Below are 22,954 nucleotides of genomic sequence, written 5' to 3'. Positions count from 1 at the left end.
CAGAGGCCCCAAGCATGGAAAAATTTGGGCCTAGCAGATGCCAAGTAAGAAATAATATCCAAGACTTGGATATTGTTTTCGAGAAAAATGTAAATTGCTGCACAGCCTACAGTACTTATTGTTGTTTTTTTGTGCGTTAACAGTAGCATGCATGTGTTTTTGCTGTAGATATTTGAACATAACTGCATTCAGGATTTCATGCATCATGGAATTCATCTTCCCAGAAGTTCTTCTGTTCATTCTAAAGTTAGAGAGGTAAGTTGCTGTAAAGCATGACATGAACTAGTAGCATCAAAATCAGGTCAGTTATTATAAAGTGGAAAATTTCCATTTCATACTACAATACTGTACTAGATCTGGCTGGAATGGATTTACTTTCCTTCATAGTAGGCCGTATGGTGCATGTTTTGGATTTGTTGACTGAAACAGTGTTGATAACACACCAATGTTTTGAGTGTTGCTGAGCAGTACTTGTATAGTGTCAAGGCTTTCTCTTCCCCACTCCGTTTCCCTAGCAAGTAGGCTAGGGATGAGCAAGAAGTCAGGAGGAGCAGCTGACCCAAACTGACCAAAGGGATATTACATGACATATAACATCATATTCAGCAATAAAAACTGAGGGAAAGCGGGTTTTGGGGCGATAGCCATTGCTTGGAGACTAGCTGGGCATTGATCTGCTTGTGCAAGGTAGTGAGTGATAGCATCGGCATTGCTTGTTTTGATTCTTTTTTTTTTGGTCCTCTTTCCTTCACTTATTAAACTGTCTGTATCTTGACCTGTGAGTTTTCTTGCTTTTCTCTTCCGGTTCTATCCCTCACCCCACTGGCAGGGGAGTGAGGGAGTAGCTGTATGGTGCTTAGCTCATGACTGAGGCCAGCCCGCCACAAATACTTATTTAAAAACCAGCGTGTTCTGAGAAACAATATTAGAACAAATTTTGGGAGGAACTTGCTAATAGTTTTGCATCAGATTTGTCTTTGGTGCTGAAAAGCAGAAATACAAGAGGATTTTCCAGAGTGCCATAAATAGTGTTTGCTCTCTGTTGTCTTAAGTTTTTCTTTACCTAGGGAATTGACCTTTCCTTTTCTGATCACACGGATGAAAAGTCATAAGGTCCTCGAGGCAGATTTAGTAGATGGGTCCAGATGGTTGGATTTAGTGGATGACTCTGTTTTGCTTTTTGTTATGTATGTGTGGGGTTTTGTATATGTGTTTGTAGGGACAAGCCTTTATTCGGCTACAGATTCTAGTTGTCTATCTGTGGCTTTTATTCATGAGCAAACATTTGAAGCAGAATGAGAAGTGCACAAAGCTTTTTAAGACAAGGTGTTTGCGTTTGATCTATGCCCCTACTTCCCATGCTTTCCCCCACATATATAGATGCTGGAGTGCAATATATAGCTTGATATGTGCAATATATAGCTCGATACACCAGTACGCAATCCTATATTGGGCATTTTGTTTCTTTTGGTTTGTTTTTTTGAGTTTGGCTTGTTTTTTAATCAAATGTAAATAGATTCTCATTTGTGCAGTGGATTCCCTTGTCCTCTGATTCCTGGTTGATGGAGTAGGCTTTTGACAGGGCATTTCATGTTTCTCAGACTCAGAAACTTATGATCTCGAAAGAGGACAGTGATATAAATAAATCTGCCTTTGAGTTGCCAGGGGAGTGGGTTTCGAAATAAATTTGAATGATGCGTTCTTTTTCAGTATGCAACAGTTTGATTTAAAATGGTCCTTTAGAATCCGGAAGTTCCCGTGGCGGGAACAGTCATTCACTTGAGCAAAGTTTGGGGCTATTTTATTGAAACAGTGAGACGAAAGCAACACGTACAACTCTCTCTTCTGAATTTGGAGTTCTGATTATAAAACCTGTGTCCATGTTGCAAATACCTGATATTCGCTGTTCTAATGGACTCTATTACAAACCAGTACTGATCTGTCATTGATCATAGGTTAGATCCATCATTCTCGTGTAGAAATAAGAGCTACATAGTCTCTTCTAAATTATGTCATGTCTTTACTTCCGTATATTTCAAAACCAGAGAAAAGGGATTCTCCCACTGCAGCGGTGTTTCTGTAGATGCTATTCACAGGCTGCCTTGCCTAGCGGTAGCTGAGAATAACTGAAGTGTTCAAAGTTGCCACCAGAGGGTCAACTTCTTTTCAAACTATCCAGTGTTTTGGGTGGAGGAGTTACTGCATATCGAGTTACATGATGTCCATTCTTGTATTCTGCTCTGGTCTGCTATTTTCCTTTATTTTTCTGCATAATTCAGATAGAAAAATAACAGAGACTTTAGCTAACAGAGCACGGTTCTGAGTCAAAAGGGGTGCTGATACTTGCTTTTCATCAATGCATTCAGAATGTGTTATGTTTGTAGATTTGTATTTGGATAATTCCAGTTACCAAACAACGTTCCTTTGTTTTTAACAGAGAAATGGCTTATTTATCTGTAGTTGATAATTACATGGTTTCAAAGTATTTCTGCCAGTTACTTTAAAATAGATTTTTTCACTGTAACAAAAAATGAGTGGTTGATGTGAAACTGACTGTCTAGCCATGGTTTTATTTCTCAGTTGTAGACCTTTAAATAGGTTTATTGAATCTTTAAAATGACAAAGTGTGATATTACTTATTTCTTTTTTATGATTTCTGAGACTTTTTAGTAAAAGATAGAGTCAGTTAATATATCTAGTTTTATAATTTTCCATAGTACGGAAAACTCTTTAGTCTTACATAAACACTGAAATGAGACAACTCCTGCACAGTTCTTGAATGTAGAAAGAAATGCTAAAAATAATTTTTGGGATTGGTTTGTTTTTCTCAGATGCTGAGTTATTTTCATAAACAAAGTAAAGTTCGTCAAGGAGTTGAAGAAATGCTCTATAGATTGTATCAACCTATCCTTTGGAGAGCACTGAAGGTAATTATCCTTTTCAAAATATAGGACTATCTTTCTCCAACTACTAAATTTTGGATCTCTTCCACATGTTCTGTTTATGATAATTGCTTTTGAAATAAAATGGCTATGGAAAAAAAAATAATCAGAGTGGCGTCTCAGCTGTAGCATGGTGACTTTGCAAGTTATAATTAGGCACAGTTTGCACAATAGTATTCTAATTTGTTCATATGAGTTACTTCTATAGGTTAGTTTTGTTTACAGGTACATGGAGTGCTTTCCAGGATTGCAGTAGACAGTGGGACTAACACTAAATTTGGTTTTCTCATCTTCTCACTTTGGGAATTTTGTGTAATCTTGTATTCTGTTTTCCAAGTTCTTTATGGAATGATCAGTGCTTTATTGATCAAGGCCAGAAATGTTCAGAGGATGATTTAGACTCACCTTCTGATTAACTACCAGCCTTAGAATACAGCTCGATTAATTTATTAGAGTATTATTTTAGAAAACCTTTTGTTCTAGTTTGATTGTATGTACAGACGTTTATGCTATGGATGTGCTTTTAGTCAAGCATTCAGAACGAAATGTCTAACTTCTAGTATGTTTAAGGGAACTGTGTATGTCTTCCTATGGATTGCATGCGTAGGCAAAAGGATGGCTACTGCAGTTTACCTACTCAGTTACACTCTACAATTAAGCTGAGCCAAGCTTCCTTCTTTGTGAACAGCTTTTATTTTGTCTGAGGTTCTGAGATTCCCTCTGTGAGAGCATGTATATGCTATTTGTTACAGCCAAGCTAAGCGCTGTTTAACACTTACTGAAGTTTCATTTACTGATTCGTCATGTTGCATCTATACTGAGAGAAGTATTTAAAAACTCTTAAGATTGAAAGTATTTAAAAACAACTTAAAAAGTTGTTTGAAATGGATTTTGTGAGTTGCAGAAAGGACTCGACAGTTGTTTGGTTTCAACAGAACTCTACTGTAGAAGTGGGAAGATGGACAGACTCATTGCTGGACCAGTCTCTTGTTTGATCTTACATTAAGGACTGGATCCCATCCCTTTAGAAGTAATATAAACAAGGACTCTTCTGGATGAAACAGGAATGTTCTCAGTGCAAGAGAATAATAGCTACAAAGCATGGCTTGCTTTAATTTCTACATTTCTGTCTTTAAAATAATAAGGTTTTTAATGATTTTTTTGATAGCATAGCGAAATTCCTGACTAGTGTCTCAGAAGCCATTTCAGAGTGGTTAGCAACACATGGCATTCAATTCTTAAGGGAGTTGCTGTCTGTAAATGGAGGCTGGTAGGTCACTTGCCAAAGCCCAGGACTCAGCTCAAATATAAGATTAGAGAACTTTGGAAGAACTTCTGTCAAACCTTATCAAATCTGCATAGATTTGTTTAGAGAAATGAAACAGAAAGGTTCGGCTTGAGGAAAAAAGGTTAATTACTCATTTGAAGCAAGACAGCGGGAGAAATTCCTGATTCGAGAAGTGGTTCAAATTTTTAACAGCTGCTATTTGTAATTATCACATCACTAATGGTTCCAATTGCTAGGACAAATCTGAATGTCAGGGAGTTTTTTGGGGTGTTTTTTTGTTTGTTTTTTTGAGGGGTTGTTGGTTGATTGTTTTTTTTTTCCTTGTGTTTTTATCTTGACAGCTTCTACAAATGTAGTTAAGCACTTTAAGCTTAGATGTTAACTGGTGTATCAAATAGGCCATGGAGAATTTGTTTCAATACAGCAAAATAGTCCAACTATTGTGAACAGACTTCAGAATGGTAAAGGGAGCATTGTGAAAAATTGAATGCAGCAATTATATAAATCATGTATGATTCAGTGCAAGGAAAGACTCTGAATTCCAAATGATTCAGTGCGATATTTGTGATTGGTGAAAGGAAATACGTAACTGAACGTCAGAATTTGGCAATTATTTTTGTATAGGCCAATGTCCTGCTGTGTGACTTTTCTATAGTCCAATTTTCCTTTCCATATAGGATTGCCAAAGTATTCGGCATTTTTAAGATAACTGTTGCAGTGACTCAGAACCACCAGTAGCTTAAGACATAGAACTAAGAAAGGAAGCTTAGAGTTGTCCTTGCTGATATAGATTCCACTCCAAAGCTTGAAATGTCAATTTAATTTTAGATAACCAGTTTGATGCTCCTGTTTTAGCCAGTGTACAAATCCCTAATTTAATACAGTGAAGAACAAGTCTTATTCTAGAATACTGGTTACAAAACAGAAAGGGAACTCATACAAAGACCTCTTTACCCCTCCTTCTTGCAGAAAGGAAAAATACTTCAGTTGTAAGAACACCAAGGATTCCAGACCTGTCCATGTTGAAACTACTTGATTTAATCTCTCACATCTTTAGACTGAGAACGCATATTTGTAGTGGATAGTTCTCTGTTTCTTCTTAAATTGCTTGTTTTGCAAATACTTACTTCCTTTGTGGCTTTTACCTACAAATATTTTATAAGCCTTCATGCAACTTCTAAGTTTTTATAATATAAGCTCTTATGTAACTTTTTTCATGCCTTTATTATGAAAAGTAAGTCTCATGTAAACATAGCAGAGACATTTGTGCAGTGGTTGGTTATTAATATAAGAAGCTATATAAATATAAAAATATACGTATTTATTGTGAGATAAGTAGTGACTAAGCTATTTCTTATCAAGCTCAAAAAGTCAAGAACCACTCCTCCAGGAATTCAAGCTGTTGAAGGAAGTTATTCCTTTGAAGTGGTGTGTTTGGTTGGCTTTTTTTCTCATCCCACACTTTCTCATCCCACTAACCTTTACTGTTGAAAAACAGTGTTTTAAATAATTGGAAGTGAATTTCAGGACCTGTAAGACCAGATGAAACTTCAAAGAAAGCTCTGAAAATTAACTGAACAAAAAAATTCAAGTGTTGTTTAAAAAGGTTCTGAAAGTTCCTCAGAATAGTACAAGCATAAAGGTAAAGAAATATTAGTCATTCAGATAACTGCAGGCTCCTTTTGCATGGAAAAGTGTGGAATAAAATGGGATATGAATATGAAGTCTTAGGTCTTACATCTGTGAAGACATTTACTCTATTAGGAGCTTGAATATGCAAATACTTTTGGGATAAATTCCAATAAATTAAAGGCAGGAATTTAAGCTGTGAGTACTCAGTTCAGAATTCAAGTAAGCTTAATGGAATTCAGTGTAATGCACTTAGAACGTTTATGAAAACTAACTTTCTGGAATGGCCATGGTAGACAAGGTCTAGGTTATTGCACAAAAACATACTTGAATGAATTTTCACATGAAATATTAGTGTAAAAGAGCTCTTTCACCCTGAATTCACATATTAGCTTGTCATTCATTAGTTCTTCAATACAGACAAGCTCGAAGTTAAAGGATTTTCTACAGCTTTATCGGATTGAATTAAGAATTATAATCTTTTGAGTTTTAGACTGTTGTTATTCTCCATGATAAATAAAGTAAAACACAAGTCCCTAACTAAAGAATGTATATATGGGCTTTATTTGCCTTCATAGTATTAAATTTAGAATTGCTATTAATTTTGTCGGCTCGAAGAATTTGGAATTTTTAGGTCCTACCCAAGGATGTGACCCACTATATGCAGATTGGTCCAGAAGGGAAATGCAACATATATTGTAAATGTAATTGTTGCTAATTTATTTTCTATTTTGCTGGGTTTATTCGCCATTAGTTTATTTAGTTCTAAATATTACATGGTTATTCTTGTTTTTCTTTTCTTTGCCTTCGATCTGAATGTCTCCTACGACAAAGAAAGAAGAAAGTTGGATGATTAGAAGAGCCAGGAGGTTCCCTGAATAGTATCTTATCTTGCTGTTAAGATTAAGCCTACCTTGCTTGTTTCATTAGACTGTATATATATAGAGAGTCTAATATATATATACATAAACACACACACACGCTTGTTTGTTTTAACTTGGACCCAAAGTCTGAACAAAATTCTTCCTTCTCTCTTCCTTCCAAGAAAAAGGAAATTCTGGAGGCACAGGAGCGAGCTGTCCCTGTGTGCCGGAAGTCGAGCCGCCGGGGTAGAAAACCAGCTTGGATAACAAAGGAGATTTGGGAACATCTCAAAAGAAAAAGGGATGTCTACAAGTCTTGGAAGAATGGGCAGGCATCCAGGAATCAATACAGGGAGGAAGTTAGGGCATGTAGGGAGATAATCAGGGAGGCAAAAGCCCAATTGGAACTTAGACTAGCCAGCTCCGTAAGGGACAACAAAAAGTCTTTCTATAAATATATTAATAACAAAAGGAGGGCTAAAGATCACCTCCAGCCCCTACTGGACTCAGGGGGTACGTTAGTCACTAGGGATGAAGACAAGGCTGAGGTCCTTAATGCCTTCTTTGCCTCAGTCTTTAATAATAAGGTCAGCAGTTCCCAGGTGAGCTGGCCTTCGGTGTCTGAGTGCAGGGAGGGAGAGCAGATCGAAGCTCCTGTGATCCAAGAGGAACGGGTCAAGGATCTGCTCCTTCGGCTGGATGCCCACAAGTCTATGGGGCCTGATGGTATCCACCCGAGAGTCCTGAGAGAGCTGGCGGATGTCATTGCCAAACCCCTGTCCATTATCTTTGGGCAGTCTTGGCTCACTGGGGAAGTTCCTCTGGACTGGAGGCTGGCGGATGTTACCCCCATTTACAAAAAAGGGCGGAAGGAGGATCCGGGGAACTACAGGCCTGTCAGTCTGACCTCGGTGACGGGCAAAGTCATGGAACAGGTTATCTTGAGTGCTATTAATGAGCACATACAGGTTAACCGGGTGATCAGGCCCAGTCAACATGGGTTTATGAAAGGCAGGTCTTGCCAATCAAACCTGATCACCTTCTATGACAGGGTGACCCGCCTGGTTGACAAGGGAAGGGCTGTGGATGTAGTTTTCCTGGACCTCAGTAAAGCCTTTGATACAGTTTCTCATAGTGTTCTGGTGGAGAAACTGGTAACTGCTGGCCTGGATAGGTACACCCTCCTTTGAGTTAAAAACTGGCTGGATGGCCGGGCCCAAAGAGTGGTGGTAAATGGGGCTAAATCCGGCTGGAGGCCGGTCACCAGTGGGGTTCCCCAGGGCTCAGTGCTGGGTCCAGTTCTGTTTAACATCTTTATCAACGACCTGGATGAGGGGATTGAATGCACCCTCAGTAAATTTGCGGACGACACCAAGCTGGGAGGCTGTGTCGATCTGCTCGAGGGTAGGGAGGCCCTTCAGAGGGATTTGAACAGACTGGATCGTTGGGCTGAGGCCAATGGCATGAGCTTTAATAAGGCCAAGTGCAGGGTCCTTCACTTGGGGTATAAAAACCCCAAGCATCGCTATAGGCTCGGGGAGGAGTGGCTGGAGAGCTGCCTGGCGGAAAAGGACCTGGGGGTGTTGGTTGACTACCGGCTTGATATGAGCCAGCAGTGTGCCCAGGTGGCCAAAAAGGCCAATGGGATACTGGCGTGTATCAAGAATAGTGTGACCAGCAGGAGCAGGGAAGTGATCCTGCCCCTGTACTCGGCACTGGTGAGGCCGCACCTGGAATACTGTGTCCAGTTTTGGGCCCCTCGCTTTAAGAGAGATATTGAGCTCCTGGAGCGAGTCCAAAGAAGGGCAACTAAACTGGTCAAGGGGCTGGAAAATAAAACTTATGAGGAGCGGCTGAGGGAGTTGGGGCTGTTTAGCCTGGAGAAGAGGAGGCTGAGGGGAGACCTGATTACGGCCTATAAATACTTGAGAAAAGATGGTGGGAGGTAGGGGAGGGGCTCTTTACATTAGTGATGGGTGATAGAACAAGAGGAAATGGGCATAAGCTTAGTCAGGGGAGATTCAGGTTGGATGTTAGGAAGTATTTCTTCTCTGAAAGGGTTGTCAGCCACTGGAATAAGCTGCCCAGGGAGGTGGTTGAGTCCCCATCCCTGGATGTGTTTAAGAATAGGGTGGATGAGCTACTTGAGGATATGGTTTAATGGGGATTAGGGATGGTTGGACTCGATGATCTCTAAGGTCTTTTCCAACCTAGAAATCTATGAAATCTATGAAATGAGCACAGGCTCTTACCATCGCACTGCTGCCTTTGATAAATAAAACGTAGTCTAATGGTTAGATTTCAGATTTCTCCCTGAGATACCTTGAATTTCATGTTTGCTCCATTTCGTTGCCTACTCTTTTTTTCCATCCTTTAGGAGTCCGCAGGGCCAATTATTTTTCACTGAGTGTCTAAATATACACTTCTTCCATTTTTCTTTATATTTGGGCTCTACCACCAGTGACATATACAGTGTAACACACTGAAATTGTTACAGATGGTAAAATGTCTGAGGGTTATGCGGCTTGCCTTAGATTTTTGGTGCGCTGCCTGGAGCTCAGAACATGGTCTTATTACTTATGTGCATAGATGCAGAACTGAGTATGTTTATGTTGGATTAAGTTATTCTCCAGGCTTGCTAGCACTTAGTTTCTAAACACTGTTTTCTTGAAGAATTAAGCTTGAGCTTTTCAATTAAATCACCTGTCTCTTGACAGGCAATTTAATTAATTCTGTCTGCTTGAATTAAAGATTCTTGTATTCTGAAGAGGAGCATTAAGGTGACCAAGAGAAATCCCAACTGCTTTTAATTTATTCAGCATTATAGAGACCAAAAGGGTTCTGACTGACTCTTCAGGGTCGTTGAAGTTGATATACTTTGAAAGCTGATCATGCTAGTAACTCAGGTTTTACAGAATGGGCAGAAATGTAAGATTAAAAAAAATAAAAATCATATGTTACTATAAGTTCTTCCATACATAAAAGTTCATCTTTTCCATCTACTTAATTAAAAATACAAACTTGCTAAAAGTGTTTGGAGAGCAGTATTTGACAGGATATGCCTTTTGATATTAAGAGTCTGTACGTACTGAAAAACAACTTTTTCCTTCATTGTAACAGGCCAGAAACTCGGAAGTTCGATCAAATGCAGCATTTTTGTTTGTTGATGCTTTTCCTGTTCGTGATCCCAGTTTTAACGCTGAAGAGATGGACAATGAAATTCAGAAACAGTTTGAGGAACTTTTTGTAAGTTCTAATGAAATTAAAATGTTAAAAATGAAACTTTCAACAAAGCGAACCCAAAAATAAGCTCTTGATGCAAACAAAATATATGGAATTTCTGGATAGTATTCAAAGGGAAATACAGTCCTGTGATGCAGAAAATACAAAAATAAAATATTTTAAATTTCTGTAGTATGTTGACAATAAATGACATGCACAATTTTCAGCTCTGAAAAGGAAGTATTTGAGATTGTTATTCATTAATCTGTGAGTTAATGACGCTTTTGAAAGACTAGATGCATGATCGTGATCCTTACTTAAACTAGGAATGGTGAATAGAGCTTTACATTTCATATGTAAGCATTCCATGGAAATGTAGTACTGTATCACTAAAGACTGAAATGAAGTATAATGGAGATAAGAACCTAAAAACCTCTTTAGCATTCTAGATGGGTGAGAATGGGCATAGTATTTTCACTAAGAAAATGTTTGGGAAATCTTGGGTATGGTCTTGAAAACTGTAAACATCAGATAATTGAATGAATTTCAAAGTTTTATATTGATTCATAGGAACAGTGGCCAGTGTAAACTCGTATGTAAATAGAAGTCTAAATATTCTTAATTAAGTCACAGATGCAAGACTTAATGTGAGCTATTTAAAAAAAATATATTTCAAAAGTCCAATTAAAAAAATTGGCCAATATTTGTCTTAATTTTGCTTCCGATGTAAATGTTCTAGTGTGCTTCATAATAAAATGCCTTGAGCGAATATTAATATTACAGTTCTTTCCTAGTCTGACAATTTGCATAGTGATTAAAAGGTAATGGAACGCTGTTTGTTTATGCTGGGATAACATCAAACAGCAGCAGAGTCACAAGAACGCATACACTCACATTGTCGTTCTGCTCTTTGTTTCAGAGTCTCTTAGAGGATCCTCATCCAGTTGTCCGCTCTACAGGGGTACTTGGAGTTACTCAGATAACATCCAAATACTGGGAGATGATTCCTCCAACGATTCTTGCTGATCTTTTAAAAAAACTAACTGGAGAGCTGGCCTGTGATATAGCATCTGCTGATGTTCGATGCTCTGTTTTTAAAGTAAATCTTTTTTTCTAAATTTAAAGTCATGATTGTCATTTTTATATTTTACTTGGTGTGCAGGTTTCTAGTAGAGACCGCTTTAAATCATGGAAATTACTTATTCTGCGAAATGACTTATGCAATAAAGTTCCTAATACGTGCAAGTTCTGCACACATTTTATAAAAGCCATATATTTGGAATGAGCAGATGCCTTTTAAAATATTGTCTGGTTTTGTCACTCTCAACCACTTTGCATTTCTAGTCTTACATACATTGTTTGGACCTGGTAATTTAGTTATTTTAGCTACTAGAAGTTATACTTAGACTTGAAAATGTATGCAGGCAGCTTCCAGTATGTTTCTATGTCACTGATTTAAACCCATCCCTAGATACACACAATTATGTTAGGATTTTGTACCCTTCTTTGTGTTTCTGAGGTTTGGATTAATATAATTATGTACTGTTTCTCTGGGAATGCCGGCCTCCCGTGCATTGTTCAGTATGTTAGGATTAGTTCATGTGCATCTTTCTAGCATCTGGTAAATAACTAATACCTTAGACAGAAAAATGAACTCCCTAAGCAGTATTTTCACTTAGAAATTTTGTATATGTGTCAGTTGAGCCTTAATTTAGAGCAATCTTTATGTTAACCCTCACTTGCTCTACTACAGCTGTATGGAGGCCTATACTGGATAAGCAGAAAATACTGATTTAAAAATAACTTGGCAAAAAAAGACGTATTTTTAATCTGAAATCAGCAGTTTAGGGAGTTGGTATTGCTACCACAAAAAGTACTTGACACTGTGTCCTCAGGTGGAAGGCAAGAGCGTGGCCTCAGTGTAGATCTGAAGCTGCTTCATCTGAAATGAGTTTACTGAATACAGTCCACTGGAAATTTGAAGTGACTGTAGCAATTTTTACTGAAGAATATTGCAGGAAAAATATGCATGCACAGTGTCTGTCCCCGCTTAGCCTTAGGAGTGTCACGGTCCAGTTCAACAGTTTTTAGTTACATCTTTTTGCAAATCTACTCTTTAAATTTTACTTTTCTTTAGCGTAATCTTTTTTTCTTGCAGTGCCTACCGATAATTTTGGAGAACAAGCTAAGTCATCCGTTACTGGAACAGCTCCTGCCAGCAGTCAAACACAGTCTTCATGACAGTTCAGAGAAGGTGCGAGTGGCTTTTGTTGATATGCTGCTGAAAATTAAGGCTACCAAGGCTGCTAAGGTAGGAAAAATGACACTTGATAAGTACCAAGAAGAAGATAAAATCAAGGCATTTATTAAAAAAAAAAGTACATTTTGAGACTATTGCAGTATTCCTAAAAGGAAAAAAATACATGCTTAATTTAGTAATACTCTTAATTTCAATTTTTTCACCTCTTCTTATATTTAAGCATATAACTGAGTTTATTTCTAAGACTTGTGGATTCTATTGCTGTTAGTCACTTCTGTCCATTTTAAAGGTTTTGATCCGAATGTAGGTAATAGTATAGAAGTACTTCTTTCCAGTGATTTTCTGAATTCTAATGAAATCACAGCGTCCATGAAAATATGTAAAATTAAATAAATTATGACTAGTCCTAGTGAGCTGTCAGCCTTTCCCTAGCTGTTCTTCACAGAAAAATGAACCACAGAACATCTCCTGTGTCTCCTGTGCACTGTATCTGGCTCTTGCTACAGCAGAGATTTTATAGACGTGCCCGAAAGTTTGCTTTTCAGTTGAGCCAAGTACTCTCTTCTCCTTGTCCTCTCTTGCACATTTTTGACTAGTCTGGGATGATGGGGAGGTCCAGTGGCCTCTCTGTGCTTGCCTGCTTTTTTTCAGTGGCTGCTGGCATCCCAAACGCTCAGCGGGCCTTTTTCTCAGCATGTTTTGTCTTCCCTGCCCTCTCGTGGCCATGCCAGGGCCGAGCAGTCGGTACCACCACACTTCCTTCCTGCTGGCTAGCTCAAGTCGTAGAATCATAAAATGTTTAGAGTTGGAAGGAACCTCAAGGATCGTCTAGTTCCAACCCCCTTGCCATGGGCAGGGACACCCTCCACTACACCAGGTTGCCCAAAGCCTCATCCAACCTGGCCTTGAACAGGGATGAGGCACCCACAACTTCTCTGGGCAGCTTGTTCCAGTGCCTTACCACCCTCAATGTAAAGAATTTCTTCCTTAGATCTAAAAACTGATCCTAGTAAATCTTAGATGTTTTTTCAGGAACTTATTTATTTAAAAACTGTATTATGTATCTCTGGTAAATCCTGGGATTACTTTAATGCTTACTCCAAGGACCTTCTTACTTCAAGAAGGCGGACTTCGGCCTCTTGAAGCACCTGATGGGCAAAGTGCCGTGGGAGGTGGCCCTGGAGGGACAAGGGGCCCAGGAAAGTTGGTCCACATTCAAGGAGCACCTTCTCCAAGCTCAGCAGAGGTGCATCCCGACGAAGAACAAGTCGGGCAAAAAGACCAGGAGGCCGGCGTGGATGAGCAAGGAGCTCCTGGACCAACTGAAAATGAAGAGGTTAGCCTACAGAGGGTGGAAGCGGAGACAGATAGCCTGGGAGGAATACAGAGAAGCTGTAAGAGTGACCAGGGATCAAGTGAGGAAGGCTAAAGCCCTGAAGGAATTGAATTTGGCAAGGGATATAAAAAGCAACAAGAAATGCTTCTATAGGTATGTAGGGGACAAAAGGAAGTCCAAAGAGAATGTAGGCCCCCTCCGGAAGGATACTGGTGCTCTGGTTACCTGGGACATAGAGAAGGCTGAGGTACTCAATGAATTTTTTGCCTCAGTCTTCAATGGTAAAGCCTCTTGTCTTACCACCCAAGCTGTGGAAAGAACTAGCAGGGACTGTGAGGATGAACCACCGCCCACTGTACTTGAAGACCAGGTTCGAGAACATCTGAGGAACTTGAAGGTGCACAAGTCCATGGGACCTGATGAGATCCATCCGCGGGTCCTGAAGGAACTGGCGGATGAAGTTGCCAAGCCACTGGCTATTGTATTCGAGAAGTCGTGGTGGTCTGGTGAGGTCCCTGATGACTGGAAGAGAGGGAACATAACCCCCATTTTTAAAAAGGGGAACAAGGAGGACCCGGGCAACTACAGACCGGTCAGCCTCACCTCTGTGCCTGGCAAGGTCATGGAGCAGATTCTCCTGGGAACCATGCTAAGGCACATGGAGAGCAAGGAGGTGGTGGGTGACAGCCAACATGGCTTCACCAAAGGCAGATCGTGCCTGACCAACTTGGTGGCCTTTTACGATGGGGTGACAGCATCGGTGGACAAGGGTCGACCAATGGATGTCATCTACCTGGACTTGTGCAAAGCTTTTGACACTGTCCCGCACGACATTCTTCTCTCTAAATTAGAGAGTCATGGGTTTGATGGATGGACCACTCGGTGGATAAGGAATTGGCTCAATGGCCGCACTCAGAGAGTAGTGGTCAACGGCTCAATGTCCAAGTGGAGACCGGTCACAAGTGGCGTCCCTCAGGGGTCCGTTTTGGGCCCGGCCCTCTTCAACATCTTTGTCGGTGACGTGGACAGTGGCATGGAGTGCACCCTCAGCAAGTTCGCCGATGACACCAAGCTGTGTGGTGCCGTCGACACGCTGGAAGGGAGGGATGCCATTCAGAGGGACCTTGACAGGCTGGAGAGGTGGGCCCGTACCAACCTCATGAAGTTTAACCAGGCCAAATGCAAGGTCCTACATCTGGGTCGTGGCAATCCCAGGCATAAATACAGACTGGGTGGTGATTGGATCGAGAGCAGCCCTGAGGAGAAGGACTTGGGAGTACTGGTGGACGAGAAGCTCAATATGAGCCGGCAATGTGCTCTTGCGGCCCAGAAGGCCAACCGCGTCCTGGGCTGCATCAAGAGGAGCGTGGCCAGCAGGTCGAGGGAGGTGATTCTTCCCCTCTACTCTGCCCTCGTGAGACCTCACTTGGAGTACTGCGTCCAGTTCTGGAGTCCCCAACATAAGAAGGACATGGACCAGTTGGAGAAGGTCCAGAGGAGGGCCACGAAGATGATAAGAGGGCTGGAGCACCTTTCCTATGAGGACAGGCTGAAAGAGTTGGGGCTGTTCAGCCTGGAGAAGAGGAGGCTCCGGGGTGACCTTATAGCGGTCTTCCAGTACCTCAAGGGGGCCTACAGGAAAGATGGGGAGAGGCTGTTCAGGAGGGCCAGTTATGATAGGACAAGGGGTAATGGTTTTAAAATAGAGGGAGGTAGGTTCAGGTTGGATATTAGGAAAAAATTTTTTACTATGAGAGTTGTAGAACACTGGAACAGGTTGCCCAGAGAGGTGGTGGATGCTCCATCCCTGGAGACGTTCAAGGCCAGGTTGGACAGGGCCCTGAGCAACCTGATCTAGTTGGAGATATCCCTGTTCCTTGCAGGGGGGTTGGACTAGATGACCTTTGAAGGTCCCTTCCAGCCCTAACCATTCTATGATTCTTTTTATGATAGCTCTAGTAGGGATACCCATAGTTTGAAATCACAGGGGAACTAGCTGCTGCAAATATTTCTACTCAAGAATAAAATAATATTTTTAAATGCCAAGAAACTCTATTTTAGGGTTGGTTTTTATTTATCTGAAAGTGCACAGCATAATTAATTCAAGATCTTCTCACAAAAATTACAAATGTGAGTAGTGTTACTGCTGGCATAACAAGCTGTTTATTCTTTCTGAATTTCATAGCCAACAATTACTGTGTTACAAATAAGCTAGAGCTCTGCTAATGATGGGATGTACTTGTGGTTTGGGATGGTTTTGGAAAGAGTCTTGTTCTGTACAGGTTTTGAGGGCGTATACCATACTTGTAGGTAATTTGGTCCTACTTTGTCTTATAATGAGAATATGAAACATGGCACATAATGACAAGTAATCCTATTTTGTGATGATATCCTTGTAGAGGAAGTAATTCTTCCTTTTACCTATGGAATTGCATTAGCATTGCAGGTATATCGAGCTGGAATTGCTCAAACCAGAATTTTACCAGTCTGTCAGAGCTACTGGGCCATTTAGAGGTGTGTCATAACAGTAGAGTAGTATTGCTGCAGCAGTATGTGACCCGAAGTAAATGCTGGTGTTTTGGTAAAAATTAAAAATGCTCATGCTTTTCTGGTAAATGCTATGTATATTTGTTGAGACTTTTGATGTGGACAACACTTAGTAAAGGTGATTGGTTTTTCCTCTTTTTTTTTTTTTTTTTTTTAACTCCTTTAATATCTTTTTCTTGTTTTAAAAAGTTCTGGAAAATCTGTCCCATGGAGCATCTTCTGACTCGTCTTGAAGTTGATTCACGGCCTGTGTCGCGACGCATAGTGAATCTCTTATTCAACTCATTCTTTCCCGTCAGCCAGCCCGAGGATGTGTGGTGTGAGCGCTGTGTTACTCTCATCCAGATGAATGCAGCCGCAGCTAGAAAGTTCTATCAGTACGCGTATGAGTATACTGCCCCCACCAATATAGGTAAATACAAAACCTTATGAGTCTTTGGAAATGCTGACACCGCACTAGGTAATTGCTTTTAAAGCTTTTTCTCTAACAGTGGGACGTCGTTGCTAGATCTTTTGTTTTTCATATAATATTAATTTGTTGTTTTTGAAATTCTTGGCACCAGCAATGAACCCTCTGACAACAGTCACAAGCTTTTTCAACAATGAAGAGACCAAAGCTTTTTGTTTCTGCTCTTAGGTGCTATACCATATTCTCCAGCCGATGTTGTTTTCTGGTCTCTTTTCCCCTTTCTCCTCACATGTACCTTAAAACTATCTAGGCTGATATTTATTTATCGTGCAGAAATAGTGCAATAAAATACCCTGGTGTCTCAAGTGATTTGAGATCTTTATGTGGAAGATTCTATAGAAGGTGAAAAATATATGTCTGATGATCTGATTATGTGGAATTTGTGGTTCACTATTACTTTCAAGTTGCTCAGAGAAAATCTAGAAAGCCCTCCTTCCTATTAAAGCTTCAGAAACTTTCAGTAAAAAGCGTGTATCCTGCACAGAGTATAGCTGCTTTTTATAAAAATGCTACTGAACCAAGTAAAATTGGGAAAATTTTATTTCAGAGGAGTTCTGATCCTATAAAAACAAAGTAGTCAGCATGGGGTGACTTGGGTAAAACGCCCAAGCCATTGCGTCGTTACCAATCATGTTGCCTTGGTACGGTAGTTTGGAAATAACGGTGCTGGTGTATTTCAGTGCGTAGTGCTTCCACCAGAGCTTCCTCTGATCCCGATTTGATAACATGCTGGTTGTTTTGTTTGGGTTTTTTTGAGTAGACTTCTTCAACAATAAAATTATAAAACCTGATGATAATGTTGCCATTTCTTTTTCATACTTGAGGATATAAAACGTTTTCACATTTTTTCTGTTTCCTTTTTCCAGGAAATTTCATCTTTTTTCCTAGTTATTTCTGGTTCTCTTTCTTGGTTTTTGAATTGGCTTTCCAGCATTACACTTAGAAGAATTTGCTAGCAACATTCTTAAATAGTGATTGTCTAATTTATTCTTACTGTATTTAAATGTAGCTAAATTGATGCTTACTATTCGACGCTGCCTGAATGCCTGCATCCAGAAAGCAATGAAAGAGAGTCTTCATGATGGTGGTGGTGGTGATGATGATGATGATGAAGACGAAAGTGAAAAGGAGAATACAAGTGTAAGAAAGTCCACTTTATGATAAGTTCTGGTGACTTTTTTCCTGTGATTTCCTGCTTAATTTTGAGACATAGGCATTTAATGATACAACAGAAATTTGAAGGAAAGCACTTGGGCATCTGGAATTTCAAGGGGAGAACTGCCATTATGGTGTTTTCATGCCCTGCCAAAGCAGAAATTCGGTGAAGTAGCTAGAATAAGACAGAAGGAATCTGAAGGATATTTAAATGAATACTTCCCTATTTTTAGTACTAATTATAAATTACTTTGATTTTTGCAATTAAATTATGCAAAAAATTTGTGGCACCAGATGACTCAAGTTATATATAGAGTAAGAATGAATCGTGGAGTTCACGTTCCACAACAAACACAGTGTCTTTGTGAAATGAATAGAAGGATTTTCAGGATTTTTTGAAACCTGTTTTAACCTAAATTTATATTTGAGAATATAATATGTAATATCACCTAAACGTTTGTATTTCAGGTGTTGAATGATGTGTTGTCAATAAATGATGTGGCTAGCATGGCGAGTTTGTTGGAGATTACCGTAATTCTCTGGAGAAGCATTCACAAAGCACTAGATCACAATGAAGATGCCAAAGATTATGCTATCAGAAAATTTGCTTCTGTTCTTCCTGAATATTTTAAAGTATTTAAGGTAAAGAAAGCCTAGGTTTCCTGTAAGTGCTTAGTGTTTACTTCAAATGCTTTCAAATGTTATGTCTTGTATCTATTTTCGTGGCATTAAGTATTCTTTTTCGTTGTTGCTATAAACCATAAACAATAACAAGTTTCTTGGAATTCCACAAATGGGTAGAAGCTATTCTCCAATTGCAATATCTGACTGATGAACCATCACAGAAATACTTATGCAATAAATTGCTCTCCTTGTGATTTTTTTATAGGATTCCATTCCTTTGAATGTTTTTGGAACTTTTGGAAATCAGTAACTGAAAATATGCCATTGCAGAATAACTAGTCAGTGTAGATGACTTGTTTTTCATATGTTTTTCTACCTGCTCTCCCCTCAAACCCTTCCACCACCACCACCACTTCTTATGATGGTCTGGCTGCTGGAGCAGACAGCTGAAGCAGCTGAGGCTCCTTTTTCACTTTCTTGCGTATGGTTTCTGCTAATTTGATTCTACTCTCTAATGATCTTTTGATGCACTTATTTATAGTTTGGGTTTGATATAAGCAATTAATTAAAATCACTCTTTTTCATATTTTCAGTTTTCTTGATCTGTTTAATTGTTCTGATGTTATTCTTCAGGATCCTGTCTTGTGATAGTGGCTAATAGTATCTGCTGCACCCTGTAGTGCATTTGGAAGGATTATCTACTGGATATCTTTTTTTTTGTTTGTTTATGGCTTTTATGCTGAAGTACACTTAGTTATGCTGGCTGTTTCCCTTAACAACATTCATGTTTGCTTTAGATATACAGGAAGTGGAAAGCAGTTCATTCCTACATAATATTCTGCAGCACGGTTATACCAAATGCTCTCTGTACCCTGAAAGCATTTGGATGTTGTCAAAGACATTCCAAATCTTTTGTGATAGAGGATGTACCATCCCTTCTGAAAGGTTCTGGTGAGCAGATAAGATATGCAGCTTTAGCAAGCAAACTCTTTGACTTTGATATTCTTACCCTGAGTAAGCAGCTTGGATCTAAAAAGCCCTGTCATCAGAGGCTTAGTTTCTAAAAGACTACAGATGGAAGCAGCGTGTTTCTTTCCTGAAAAGCTACAAATATATTTTTAAATGTTCTTTTAAAAGTAATCTTTAAAAGGTTTTAGCTCATCAGATGTCTAAGTAGATAATCATTTCATTTGATTGTCTTCAAGCAACTTGGACATACAAATATGCTATTTTTGAAGAGTCTTTCACATAGATTGGTTTCTATAGAACCGAGTGAGACTATGTCATGGTCTAGACCTTGTATTATGTGTTGTAACGACTTGTAGGGAATTTTACATTACTATTGTTATATAAGGACTCCTTCCTTTAGAGTATTTTTTTATAAATTTCTGATGTGAATGAATATTAATTTAAGGCACTAGTTAGTTGAGAGTTACACTTGGATGGTGTCATGATTGTGCAATTAAATATTAGCCTCTACTAAAAAGAAAAAATGCAAACTAGAGCTGTTATTTCTTTTGCAATGGTTATTAATCTAATGGAACCATAATTATTCATGGTAGTTGTTTTGACAGTTTGCCAGAAAGCTGAATGATAGGATAATTGGCAATTGACCTCTGAGAACAGGAATCAGAAGTTTCAGATTGCAAGCCACATGTTGTTATGAGCTTCTTTGTTCCATTTCTAGTGGGGAAAAAAGGGAAATCCTTAATTTGAGATAATTTAACCATACTTTTTCAGTACTCTCTTTAGTTTTGTGTGCATTTGTATATGTACATCATATAGTGTACTTTTTTTTATCCTAGGATGAGCGTTGTATGACTCCATTGGTTATTCTGGCATCTTTTATGCCCCCTGCCGCTATTCCTACATTCAGGTACTATTTTTAAATCAAAAATATGAATTACAAGAAATCTCTTGCTGACTGCCTTTGTTAATTTCTCACAACTTCACATATTAAATGCCTGCTTGGATAAATTAATCCACTAAACAAATTGAATAACTTAGTAAAATCCGTGAGGTGCAAATACGCCTTTGAGCCGTTGGTGAATCTTTTTTGGCGTTATACTGGTTGATTTTCTTTGAATTATTTCTTCACTAATGGATGTAAAGCTAATGCATCTCTTCTTGTTTGTTTCTTTTCGTTTAAGCTGTGGTGTGATCTCCCGACTCAGAAATATTGACAGTGGAGCTGACCAAAGCAAATATTCTACCCTGATAGACTGCATGTGTCGCTGGGGTCAAGTGGGACATATTATGGAATTAGCCTGTGATTGGTTGTCCGACACGCTAACCCCAAGAAAGGTGTGCATATGCATATGTTAAAGAATTGCTAGATTACATAAAGACATCATGCTTTTTTTTTTTTTCCATAGAAGCAGCCTCTTTAATGCCATATTATTCTGCTTTGGAATTAGTTGTAAAGCAAGATACTAACAGTATTGTACTTGTTTTGTGCTTTCGTCTCATTTAGAGTATTAAAACATCTGAGCGACGAGTACGTATCCATGTCACGCATGAATCGAAGCCAGAATTAGCAATTGATTACATTGAATATTTATTGATTCATCCTGTTAATCGCGATTGCCTGCTCTCTGTTCCTAAAAAGAAACTGAAGAAGCTTTTGAAGATTCTCAGTGCTGCAAAGGTAGTATTCTCCTTACCATAAACAGTGTCTATGGAAGAGTGCTTAACATCATATACTGCCTGTGTCAAATTAAAGACCTGCAAGAAAAAATAAATAAGATTCATGATCCCTTCTTCCCCTCTAGAAAAAGGTTTTCCTTTTGATTTATACTTGAAACAACTATGCTAAACTGGAAATATATTAGTTCAGAATTGTTTATAGATGGCACATTTTAAGCACTTTGTCATTTTCAGGTGTCCCAAAATTTTTGTGATCTACTGTTGAGCGTTTTTAAGGGACCTGACTTTTGGAATGTGCATGTAAGGAATAGTCTGGAAATCCATTATGGTATTGCAAAAGGAAAGTAATGGAATGTATGCCTGTTGGGTTTTGGTTTGGTGGTTTTTTTTTTTACTTCAGTTTTTTGGTGTTTGTTTTTTTTAATATTTTGTTTATAGCTGTTGAGAAAAGAAACATTTGAAAGGATTTGCTGGAAAATATAAATGCAAACCTTGATATTTCAGGAGGTCCTTGGCTCAATTTTGAAAGCAACTGATGCAGGTTCTGGTAGCTGCAATCAAGCAACTGGCCTAAGAGCCTTCAGCCTCTTTTGCAGGTTGAGTATTCATCTTCAGAACAAGGTATGGTTATACCTTTTCAGTAGAAGTTGGAGTTACAGCTGACATCATGAGGAAATTGTGGAAGAATTGGAAAGACAATTGATAAACTTCTTCTAATATTTTTTTCCAGTTTTCTGAAGATGAAAAAGATTACCTCTCAGTTCTGAAGGAGACAGGTGCTTGGATAGAAAGTCAAGTTGTACCTTTTATACTAGAAAATGATCAAGAGGATGGCATTTCGAAACACAGTAATGTTTCTGAATTAATTATCCAGGTTAGAGGTCTCTTATAAAGTAAATTGAACTGCTGCCAATCTGAAAAGCCGTATATGTAGCAATTGTACACTGAGAAACATAGTGCGCTGTAGGTTTTGGAACCCAGCAAGTGAATGAGCTATTGAAATGCAGTCCTGATTGTTCTGAGGTTACGGTTTTGTTCTTTTGTTATTCCTTTGATTGCTTAAAATCACGTGGTTTTTTTAATTGCTTTGAGTTTAGTTATAAACTTTGTATTTTATAACTCTGAAAATATATAAATATAATTGTGCATACTCTAACGATCAAATCAAGTAGTTGGAGTCAACAATACCTTGTTCATATTTAGACTTTTTTCACCTACCAGTGCATAATATATATTCTCATTATATCTGTTGAAGTGAGAATGGAACATGTTTTGTGTTTCACACTTGTGAAAATGCCCACTTAAGAAATTTCTAGCACAGCAGGTGACGTAACCTGAATCTCCAAATTTTAGGTTTCTAACAAGTAATTCTTGACCTTAGTCTCTCATCCCTTAGTTTAAATTAAAGGTAGTGTTTATGCTGTTTTATGGAAAGCGCATTAACACAAAGATTGTCACTGAGTCTCAGTTCTGAAAAGGAGAAGAAAATCAGTTGCCGAAAACAAGGGTATAGTTACATAGTGTGGTATGTCCCATAATATGTTCTTCTCTAGCATAGAAGGTCCTGGAAATGAGACAGAATCACTGCAGCTGCATACATTGTGTTGAAGAGCACAATAGAAGACTTAGAGGACCAGGAAGACAGTGTGATTATGAGAGAGGATTTAGATCTAATCATGTTTGCTTGTTTACTTCCTTCCTTCCTTTCTTTTCTTCCTGCTTTCTGAAAAGAAATAGATAAAATTGTACCTTGAGGAGTTCAGCATGCTTCATTCTAGTGCTGAGTCCCATAGAACATATCTTTGGAAGTCAGCAGAGAGGTCGGGTGTGAGTTACCCTGGAATTACATAACGAGGAGGTCAGTCTTGTGCTTAATCCCGCTGCTGCAGCCAAATGGCTTTTTGAAAAGCAAGAGACATAGTAAACTCAAACAGGTGGTGTAGTTGTTCCTGGTACAGATTTCTTGTGTGTTT

At 38.9% G+C, this 22,954-nt stretch overlaps 1 protein-coding gene across 2 annotated transcripts in view; it reads left to right on the top strand.

The window, feature by feature from the left end:
• Positions 1-22,954, top strand: part of NCAPG2 (non-SMC condensin II complex subunit G2) — a 53,945-nt gene that overhangs the window by 17,251 nt on the left and 13,740 nt on the right. Inside the window, exons 8-20 of one of the 2 annotated variants that reach the window (XM_009990594.2) lie at positions 169-255; positions 2,832-2,927; positions 9,843-9,968; positions 10,864-11,043; positions 12,103-12,255; positions 16,277-16,499; positions 17,566-17,696; positions 18,180-18,353; positions 20,141-20,211; positions 20,486-20,639; positions 20,809-20,982; positions 21,486-21,602; positions 21,712-21,855. In XM_009990594.2, the coding sequence (XP_009988896.2) occupies positions 169-255; positions 2,832-2,927; positions 9,843-9,968; positions 10,864-11,043; positions 12,103-12,255; positions 16,277-16,499; positions 17,566-17,696; positions 18,180-18,353; positions 20,141-20,211; positions 20,486-20,639; positions 20,809-20,982; positions 21,486-21,602; positions 21,712-21,855 (1,830 nt within the window). Of the gene's footprint in view, positions 1-168; positions 256-2,831; positions 2,928-9,842; positions 9,969-10,863; positions 11,044-12,102; positions 12,256-16,276; positions 16,500-17,565; positions 17,697-18,179; positions 18,354-20,140; positions 20,212-20,485; positions 20,640-20,808; positions 20,986-21,485; positions 21,603-21,711; positions 21,856-22,954 lie in introns of both variants that reach the window. The other variant, XM_086614683.1, reaches the window with a different exon arrangement.

This window comes from Tauraco erythrolophus, chromosome 7, assembly GCF_009769465.1.
Source record: "Tauraco erythrolophus isolate bTauEry1 chromosome 7, bTauEry1.pri, whole genome shotgun sequence".
NCBI lineage: Eukaryota > Metazoa > Chordata > Aves > Musophagiformes > Musophagidae > Tauraco > Tauraco erythrolophus.
The sequence above is the reverse complement of the archived record's forward strand: the minus strand, read 5'-3'. Positions and strand labels throughout refer to the sequence as shown.